At 47.1% G+C, this 10,748-nt stretch overlaps 1 protein-coding gene across 1 annotated transcript in view; it reads left to right on the top strand.

Moving 5' to 3' along the window:
• Nucleotides 1-10,748, top strand: part of DNAH9 (dynein axonemal heavy chain 9) — a gene marked incomplete at its 5' end in the record, with an annotated part of 325,490 nt that overhangs the window by 220,655 nt on the left and 94,087 nt on the right. Inside the window, one exon of the mRNA XM_077746719.1 lies at nt 9,146-9,571. Within this exon, the coding sequence (XP_077602845.1) occupies nt 9,146-9,571 (426 nt within the window). The remainder of the gene's footprint in view (nt 1-9,145; nt 9,572-10,748) is intronic.

Below are 10,748 nucleotides of genomic sequence, written 5' to 3'. Positions count from 1 at the left end.
CGGGGCAAGAACTCGGGAGGAGAAAGCCCATGAGGCCAGGTCTGTAAGGAAGAGCACTTTACTGGACGGAGCAGGAGGGAGAAAAGACCATCCCGGCAAGGGGCAGTGTTTGCATAGACAGAGCAGCACGCAAGGGTGCGGTGTGTCTGATCCGTGGTGCACAGGTGGGCGCCTCGGGACGTGGCACGTTGATGAGTCTCTAAAGGTGGGCTGACGAGATCGTTAACAGCCCGTGGTGTCACTAAGATGTTCAACTGTGGCCCAGTGTTTACAATCCACGGGCTGTGGGATGCAGGACTGAGTCTCAGACAGCACTTTCTTGTGTGTGTGTGTGTGTGTGTGTGTGTGTGTGTGTGTGTGTGTGTTCCAAAGTATTTATGTATGTATTACAAATAGTTTATTGTCAAGTTAGTTTCCACATAACACCCAGTGCTCATCCCCACAAGTGCCCTCCTCCATGCCCATCACCCCCCCACACACCCATCAGTCCTCAGTTTGTTCTCAGCATTCAAGAGTCTCTCATGGTTTGCCTCTCTCCCTCTCCCCCACAGTCTCCCCCCTTCTTCTCCCTCTTGGTCCTCCGTTAAGTTCCTCCTAATCCTCCTATACGTGCAAACATATGGTATTTGACCTTCTCTGCCTGACTTATTTCGCTCAGCATAACCCCCTCAAGGTCCATCCATGGCCAGATTTCATTGTTTCTCATTGCCATGGAGTATTCCATCGTATAGATAAACCACATCTTCTTGATCCATTCGTCCATTGATGGACACTTAGGCTCTTTCCATGTTTTGGCTATTGTGGAGAGTGCTGCTATGAACACTGGGGTACATGTGCTCCTATGCATCAGCACTCCTGTATCCCTTGGGTAAATCCCTAGCAGTGCTATTGCTGGGTCCTAGGGGAGTTCTACTGTTAATTTTTGAGGAACCTCCACAGTGTTTTCCAGAGGGGCTGCACCAGTTTACATTCCCACCAACAGTGTAGAAGGGAACCCATTTCTCCACATCCTCACCAGCATCTAGAGTTCTCTGATTTGCTCATTTTCACCACTCTGACCGGCGTGAGGTGGTATCTCAGTGTGGTTTTGATTTGTATTTCCCTGATGAGGAGGGATGCTTCGTTTCATGTGTCTGTTGGCCATCTGGATGTCCTCTTTGGAGAAGTGTCTGTTCATGTCTTCTGCCCATTTCTTCACTGGGTTGTTTGTTTTTCAGGTCTGGAGTTTGGTAAAAATGTTTTTCTTTCTTTATTTCGAGAGAGTGTGCATAAGCAGGGAGGGGCAGAGAGAGGGAGAGAGCAAATCTGAAGCAGGATCCGTGCCATCAGTGCAAAGCCCAACATGGGGCTTGAACTCACGAACTGCAAGCTCATGACCTGAACCGAAATCAAGAGCCAGGCACTTAACTGACTGGGTCACCCAGGCTCCGGAGACAGCATTTTTTTTTTAATTGACATATAATTGACATAGAACGATACTCGTTTCAGGCGCATAACATAATAATTCGGTGTTTGAATGTATTGCAAAATGGTCACTGGTCAATGTAGCTCATATCCATCACCACGCATAGATTTCTGTGTGTGTGATGAGAACGTTCGTGATTTCCTCTCTTTTCAAGTACATGGCACGGTACCATTAACTCCAGTCACTGTGCCGCAGATGACGTCCCCGGGACTTGTTTCCCTTAGAACTGAAGTTGTACCTTTTGACTCCCTTTGCCCATGTCGCCCGCCCCCACACCACCCTTCCTGCCCCCACAACTTCTCCCCACGCCCGCCTGATGGAGTAGAATTTATAGATCAGCCTGTACACCATGTAACGCGGGCGTTATCGCGTCGTGAGCCCAAGGGCCCCTGGGGGGTCCTCAAACTCTCTGCATTCCCGGGACTCTGGCATTTAATGACCACCTCCCCATCTTATCATTTTCAAAGTTAACACTAAATCTTTAGTTAATACATAAAGAACACGTGTAAATCAGAGCCCGGTAGTAAGTCTCTGCACACTTTAAGTCTCTGCTTTGGCAGTTTTATTTCACTTTTATCGCTAAACTGAAATAAATCCAGTGTAACTTCTCCTTCCTCAGATGAGGAATGGTTTCNTGAACTTATTTCCTGTGTTGTATAAATAACCTATAATGCCTTTCCCATTATTAAAAATTGTCCAAATAGCATAGAATATATAGGGTAGAATATAAAGTCACCCTCTTTTTCACCCCAACCCTGTTTTTTTCCCAAGAGAACTCCTGTAATAATGTGGCATATCCATTCCAACATTTTTTCCATGCATTTTATAAAATATGTCATATATATATATATATATTTTTTTTTTTTTTTTTGAGAGACAGTGTGAGTGGGAGAGGGTTAGAGAGAGAGACAGACAGAGAATCCAAAGCAGGCTCCAGGCTCTGAGCTATCAGCACAGAGCCCGACGCGGGGCTCGAACCCATGAACCATGAGGTCATGACCTGAGCCGATGTAAGAAGCTTAACCTACTGAGCCACCCAGGTGCCCCCCAAATATGTCCTATTGTAAATATAAATGGATAATGCCAGCTTGCTTTGCCTCGTGAAGTGAGACCACCTCATACCAGTACATAACATTGAGGCTTGAATACTTCATAGGATTCCACGCTCTAATTATACCCCCCCTTTTTTTTTTAGCTATTTGTCCATTGTTGCATGCTTAAGTTTCTTTTTTTTTCCAATGCAGATATCCTCATGCATAAATATTTATTACATATGCCGCTATTTCTCTGGGCCAATGAGACGATTGTTTGATACAACATGGCGGACTTACATAATGCCTCTTCCATCCTGGAGATACTCACATCCTAACTCAGGACCCTGTGAATTTTGCTCCCTATGGCACGGGTGACTTTTTGTAGGCATGATCGAGTCAAGGTTCTTGGGGTGGGGAGGGTATCCAGGGGGGCCCCAAGTGCGATGTGATTGATGGCGGAAGCAGCCTAGGGGACAAAGTGGAGGGGATATGAGCCAAGGGATGAGGCCAACCTTCTAGAAGCCAGAAGAAGCACATAACAGAGTCTCCCCTACAGCCTCCAGGGGGAACGGTCCCTACCACCCCCTGGCAACACCTTGCCCTGAGGATTTCTCACCTCCACAGCTGTGAGCTAAGACCTCCATGCTGTGTAAAGTGTCTAACTTTGTGTGAATTTGTGACAGAAGCAATAAGAAACTCATGTCAACAATATGCTCTTTTTCTGTATAAATAATGACCAGTAACTAACACAGTTGTTTCTGTCTATAGTTGTGAATACCGCTTTTCCTATGTCCTTGCCAATCTTCGACATTTCCGATCACTTTAACTTTTCTGAATAAGAAAGCAAACATTTTTTTTTTCATTTCTTTTTAATTATAGATGTTTTCATTCTAAGGAGACCTGGACATCTTTTCCAATATTTAGATTTCTTCTTTTGCTCATTACTTGTTCAGACTGTTGTTTTTCATTTTCTTACAAGAGAGCTCCCCCTTTTATTATTGAAATTACAGTTATTTTAATGTTTTATTTATTTACTTTTGAGAGAGAGCAAGAGAGAGCAAGCAAGGGAGGGCAGAGAGAGAGAGGGAGACACAGAATCCGAAGCAGCTCCAGGTTCTGTGCTGTCAGCACAGAGCCCGACGTGGAGCTCGAACTCCCAAACCGTGAGATGCTGACCTGAGCCGAGATCAAGAGTTGAATGCTTAACCGACTGAACCACCCAGGCACCCTATTAAATTAAAAAAGAAATTTAATATAAATTTTTACTGTTAATCCCTTGGTATATATATTATACATTTTTTCCTCCTTAGCATTTGTCTTTTCAGTTAATGTTAGCAAGTAGATTACAAAAAGCAGCTTTTATAATCAAATAATTTGGAAAATTCTAGAGTTACCAAGTTGAACTGACTTTTTTCCTATGGGACTTTTTAAGGCCTGTGCTATGGGATAATCCTGGTACTAAAAGCGATAGAGCATGAGAAAATAAAACCTCAGATTAACCTAATTATGAATAGTGGTGTAAGATACATATATACTAATATATATACATATACATATATATATATAAAATATTAGTAAATTTCCTGTGTCACCAACTCACAAGTTTTCCCTGTTAAGATTATTCACCTAACCACACCCAACCCTAGATCAAAGACGAAAATCTTTGGCCATCTTGGGAAATGTCAAAACAAGATTTAACACTATTCAACAGCCATTCCTTATTAAAGCTCTCAGGGTAAACTAAAAGTTAGAAGTGACAAGTTAGAGGGATATTTTAGAACACACCTAAAGGGGTCTTACACATCTACAACATTTTAAGAAGTGGGAACTCGGGAGTTGCCTGGAGTGGCTCAGTTGGTTAAGCATCCAACTTCAGCTCAGGTCATGATTTTATTCCATGAGTTCGAGCCCCACATCGGGCTCTCTGTGCTGATAGCTCGGAGCCTGGAGCCTGTTTGGATTCTGTGTCTCCCTCTCTCTGCCCCTCCCCAGCTTGTGCTCTGTCTCTCAAATAAATATTTAAGAAATAAAAGGTGGAAACTCGGTGGCTCAGTCGGTTAAGCGTCCAACTCTTGATTTCAGCTCAGGGTCACGATCTCAGTCAGGATCCAAATTATTTGATTATAAAAGCTACTTTTATAACAGCTTTTAAAAAAAACCTCTCAGTAAAGTAAGATTGAATGGATACTTGGATATTTAGCTAACCGGTGGCAGTCAATCCTAATCCAAGGACAAAACGTTCTATCCAATGGTAGATCATGAAAGGCGTTCCCATTAAGATAGAAAAAGCATAATAATGAAACCCCTTCACTGTTATATCAAAAACAAAGTTGTCCTAGAATTTCTAACCAGTGCAGCAATAAATGAAAAATAATCATCATGTGAATATTGCAAAATACCTGCCATAAAAAAAAATAATGAAAAGGGAAGAGTTAAGGGCCCATTACAAAATAATTTGCAGAAATTTATGGCTTTTCTAATATCAGCAGTAGCCAATTGGAAAATATGATATTTTATTTCTTTATTTTTTTAATATTTTTTAATTTATTTCTAGGAGAGAGAGAGAGACAGCGTGAGCAGGGGAGGGTCAGAGAGAGAGGGAGACACAGACTTGGAAACAGTCTCCAGGCTCTGAGCTGGCAGTCAGCACAGAGCCCGACACGGGGCTCGAACCCACGAACCGCGAGATCATGACCTAAGCGAAAGTCGGACGCTTAACCGACTAAGCCACCCAGGCGCCCCGAAAATATGATATTTTAAAATAGCGACCAATGGGGCCCCTGGGTGGCTCAGTCAGTTAAGTGACCGGGGAGGCTGGCCTGGGTTACATCAGTGACCCTCGCTGGCCTCCATCTTCCAGGCCTCTTTGGCCCAGGTGAGCACCCAGCAGGGGGTGCCCGCAGGGAGGGAGGGAGATGAAGGTGTCCACTCCTTTGGTCCCAGACTGCCCTCAGCTGAAGATTNGTCTTCCAACTCAAGTTTCCAGGGATGGAAACAGAGCCAGCCCCAGAATCAGTACCCCCCCCAGGGTCAGGCACTCTCTCTGAACTTTCTTCACTGGATCATTTTCTAAATAGTCCTTTCCTTAGTTTCCCTCAAATTAGCCAATGTGTTGTATCATCTTTTCGCTTGCAGGGACCCTAACTAATATGATCGTCAAAAATAAAACGATAAACAGCCCAGCAGAAATGTTAAGGAAAGGTTAATACCAAACAATTAACAACACAAGGAACTCAAATTGCTTAAAAACATGAAAGATGTTTAGCATCGCTAGTAAATACGTATTTGCACATAAGTGAATTAAATCAACGTTATACGTTATACTGTTTGCAGCCTGTCAAAATAAGACAAGATTTTTTTCCTTTGCAATAATGTTACCAGGCACCTGGGTGGTTCAGTCCATTAAGCGTCTGACTCTTGGCTTCCGCTCANAATAACTGGAATCGGAATTTCTGGAAAAGCTAATACTATGTACACAGAACACTAAAAATGTGCCCTGCCCTTTGGCCCAGCAAGTCCACTCCTAAAGAGCTAATTTAAGCGTTTCACAAAGATATATGTAGAAAAATGTCCACGAAAGCATTATCCATACATTAGCCCTAATTTTTTTTTTTTTTTTGTAAGCACTTTCTCACTATCCCAGACCTCAGAGATGAGCCTCTTTGTGTTGCTTGTCTTCCCACCTGAGTGAGCCCCCACTGACTTTGCCTTTCTCGTGTACGGCTACATCCCCGTTTGCCAAACACGTGAAGATGCACACATCAGCCACTTGTTCCGACTTCTAGCCCCACTGCGAGCCCAGGCCCTGTTCTCGGCACACGTGACGCATCTGTGAACACAGGTCCCTCCCTGCCCCTGTGAGGATGATACCCTAGCACAGGTGAGGGGTGAGGGACGTCATTATGTCAAGCATAATGACAGCGTTATTCATACAGCGTATCGGAATGTGGCAGACACCGCGGAACAGAGGCAAATGTCGCACAGACTAAGGGAGAGCNACCTAAGCGAAAGTCGGACGCTCAACCAACTAAGCCACCCAGGCGCCCCGGGAGGTTGCAGTTTTAAAGGTGATCAGGGCAGGCCTCCTTGAGAAGGAGAAGCTTGAGTCAGAACTTGGAGAAGAGCAAATTCAGGAGTCAGATACCTGGGAAGAGCAGTCAAGGTCAAGGCAGCAGCGAGAACAGCAGCCCCGTGGCAGGAGGGGTGGAGAAAGCCAGAGCGCCCCGTGCCTCGTGTTTGCTCGCTCATAACCTTGCCTGCCTTCTGAGAAATCTTTCTTTCCATCCTGTGTTCCTGTTAGTGGACCCCTCTCTGCCTCCTTGGCTACAGGAGCCCCGCCTCACTAAACAAGGTCTTTCCCCCAGGACGTTTTTATTGTGACTTTCACTGGAGCAAAAGTCCCCCTTCCCTTCTGGTTGGGAAGTGATGGCTGTGACCTTGAAGCTGCCAACACCCATTCATTCCCCGAGGGTGTTCGACACACGTGTTGGTGAACACCTACTGTGTGCCAGTTTCTGTTCCCGGCATTTTGGGGCTAAAGTGGTTAATGATGAAGTTTTGGGGTGATGGGGGGTTCTTGGGATCTGAGCCAACCACCAAGAAAGAATTCTTGAGGATGTCTTTGGTGCAATATGGTGATTGTATTCAAGCACGGAGACAGGACTTGTGGGCAGGAAGAGCTGCATGGGGCCGTGATGGGTGACTCATTATATACTCTCAGGTTGGGAGGGCGTCAGGGATACGGTAAGTCTCTAAAGCATTTTGNCAGGGAAATGACGCTTATTATTGTTAAGTAAAACCTGTCGTGAGACCCTTCAGATGCATATCAGGGGCCATAAGCCTGGGGTATGATTGCCAGCATATGTCCTGGGGCAGCTGAGATAAAGGAAGTTGATTTACAGGGTCCTTGAGGTTGAGACCATGTTAAGCTAAGGTTCTCTTTTGCCCCCAGCAAAGTGTCATCATCAAGGCAGCTGAGCTCCTAGAGGAAGGTCACTGTCTATTTCAAGGACTTGTCTCTGGGCTGTAGGCAGTAAGGGAATTTGGGCTTTCATTTGCCTGAGTTTTCCACATCACCATGGCGAGCACTTAAATCCATTCCTTTGTTCTTGGGGAGCCAGGAGCATCCAAGGACCATCACACAGATCCCTCCCACCTGTGGGGGGGGGGGTATTGTGCCAGCCTGTATTTTGCCCTCAGCTCGCCCCAAGCGCCCTCATCAGTTAGCAAGACAGATGGGGTCCGTGTTCTCTGGAAGGAGAGGAATATGGAGATCCAATAAGGACAAAGGTGTGATCATGTCTGATTGCCACCCAGGTGCCCCTGTGCTTTCTGACTCTGGCCCCTCCCCCCAGCGGAGGCCACCAGGACAGGAGTGTCCCCGTGACACCCACACGCGTGTTGTCCTTCATCCTGCCCCCGACAGGTTTTCAGGACCAAATGTGGAGATAATTGCAAAAGCCAGGGCGTCTGGGAGCTCAGTCGATTGAGCGTCTGACTTTGGCTCAGGTCGTGATCTCACCGTTCATGAGTTCGAGCCCCGCGTCGGGCTCTGTGCTGACAGCTCGGAGCCTGCAGCCTGCTTCGGATTCTGCGTCTCCCTCTCTCTTTCCGCCCCTCCCTCGCTCATGCTCTGTCTCTCTCAAAAATAAATAAACGTTAAAAAAAATTTTTTCTAAAGAAAATAATTGCAAGAGCAAATGGAGCTTCTTTCCAGAGGCTTCTGTCAGGAAGGTGCTAGAAATATTCCCCCCTTCATTTGTAGATTCCCAGGCCCAAGAGCACCCCAAATTAATTGGACACAGGGGACCTAATCTTCAAAATCAAGATTTTTTTCCCCCACTTACAAAATCGGCCCCCACAGCAAGCACTTTGGAGGTCATAAGCTTCTCATTGACAGTCATGCAGACCTTAAGTCAACATCATGCGCATTTACGAAGGTTTCACTTGCAAATTAGCTGGGCCGTCTGCTCCCAGTTTACAGATGGAAACACGGAGGCCTGGAGAGCTGAAGTGACAGCTCGCCAAGACCAACCCTTCTGGTCGTGTCTTCCCAGGGCAAGTTCACAGTCGGGGCAGAGGACAAACCCGCGTGGGGGCAGACGCGGTGACTGCTCAGGCTGTGCCCAGCCTTCGGCCCGATTTCCTTCCTGGCAGAAAATGTCACTTTACTATCAGGAGAGTCAAGCATAGGAGAACAAGCCGACAGAACAAAGCAGTCTAATTAAAGGGAAAAAGAAATCGGCTGGGTTACAGCGCTGGTTCTCTTCCATCCAAGATGGAAATGAATTTATAATAACCTTATCTTTTATTCAGGGCAGGATACCTGTTTCAGGGTACGGCGGCCTCCTTCACTTTTTCCGTCGAATGTGAAATAATTGTGCATCTCTAATGGGCCGCGAGTCCGTTTAAGAGCCGCACACACAGAGCCGAGTCCCAGCCAGCCATTCGGGAAGCCTGGTGCCACCGGAGACCAGCTTTCGGTTCCATTTGATGAGTCACGACATTTAACATTCAGAGGCCTCAGCAGGCTTCAAAGCAGCTTTTTCAGATTGATCGCCGTGTAGCCCCCACTCTATTAGCGGCCAAGGACAAAGAAAGCTCCTTGGTTTTTCTTTTCTCTAACAACGTCCCCCTCTCTCCCCAGACCAACCTGACGGAGCTGAAGTCCTTCGGCGCCCCGCCCCTGGCAGTCAGCAATGTCACGGCTGCGGTGATGACCCTCATCGCCCCCAGGGGCAAGGTGCCCAAGGACCGGAGCTGGAAGGCCGCGAAGGTCAGCATGGCCAAAGTGGACGCTTTCCTGGACTCGCTGGTCAACTTCGACAAAGAAAACATTCACGAGAACTGCCTCAAGGCCATCAGGCCGTATCTGCAGGACCCAGGGTTCAACCCCGAGCTCGTGGCCACCAAATCTTACGCGGCGGCGGGCCTCTGCTCCTGGGTCATCAACATCGTGAAGTTCTACGAGGTGTTCTGCGACGTGGAACCCAAGCGCCAGGCGTTGGCCAGAGCCACCTCGGACCTCACGGCCGCCCAGGAGAAGCTGGCAGCCATAAAAGCCAAAATCGCTGTAAGTGAGGCCAGAGCTCCCCCAACCCCCCAACCCTGCTGGGCACCCCCATTGCCCAGCACCTAAGTGTCCTGATTTTTTTTTTTAACGTTTGTTTATTTTTGACAGAGAGCACAAGGGAGGGTCAGAAAGAGAGGGAGACACAGAATCTGAACCAGGCTCCACATTGTCAGCAGTGAGCCCGACACGGGGCTCGAACTCACCAACCACGAGATCATGACCTGAGCCAAAGTCGGACGCTTAACCGACTGAGCCACCCAGGCACCCCCTAAGTGTCCTGATTTTTCAATAGCGGTGAAATTTTTTCTTTCGCAAATAATGTGTAGTCTATGCGAGACAGATCATCAGACCGTTGGTTTTTAGGTTACCTATTCCCTAGAGCTTGGAAAAGCGTTATTTGGGCGGGTAGTCCCTTGACCATAAATATAAAACGGTGTGAGTTGTTAGTTCCTATTAACCTCTTGTTGATGTTTTGATTACAACTGCTGCTCTCAGGATTGGGGGTTGGGGTACTCTTGGATTGACAACCTGTTTGAGAGAGATTCCCCTTGAACCTCACCTTTGCCCTTAAAATGGATACCACCGAAGCGGAGGTAGAAATCAGAGTCCCGCAGGATGGCAGAGCCATTGGAAACCAATCCAGGCTGTCCCCTTTACGGATGTGTGACCTTTAGAAAGGCCTTTAAAATGCCCAGTTAATGGGCGCCTGGGTGACTCAGTTGGTTAAAAGTCCAACTCTTGGTTTTGGCTCAGGTCACGATCTTAGGGTTCGTGGATCTGAGCCCCACGTAGGGCTCTTGCGGTAACAGCCTAGAGCCTGCTTGGGATTCTCTCTCTCTGCCTTCCTCTGCTTGCCCCCCACCCCAAAATAAACTTAAAAAAAAAAAAAATGCCCAAACTTAAGTTTCCTGAAGTAAAAAGGACACAGTAATGTCCCGCGTCATGAGATTGCGTCATGAGATCACAGTGAGGACCAAAGGAGAGCGTGTGCACAGAGTCCATGGGACCACCCCCTGGGGCCAAGGCCGAGGCGCAGCCGTGGTCACGACGACTATTGCTGCACCACCACTCCTACTCTCTCTCCTTCTCCTTCCACTCCCTGTGTTCTCTCACGTGTGTGCCCCAGTGCTGGTGATCGGTCACTCCCATGGTCAAGTTCAATCCACAACCCTTGCTG

Source organism: Crocuta crocuta, unplaced genomic scaffold, assembly GCF_008692635.1.
Source record: "Crocuta crocuta isolate KB4526 unplaced genomic scaffold, BGI_CrCroc_1.0 scaffold139, whole genome shotgun sequence".
Lineage (NCBI taxonomy): Eukaryota > Metazoa > Chordata > Mammalia > Carnivora > Hyaenidae > Crocuta > Crocuta crocuta.
The sequence above is the reverse complement of the archived record's forward strand: the minus strand, read 5'-3'. Positions and strand labels throughout refer to the sequence as shown.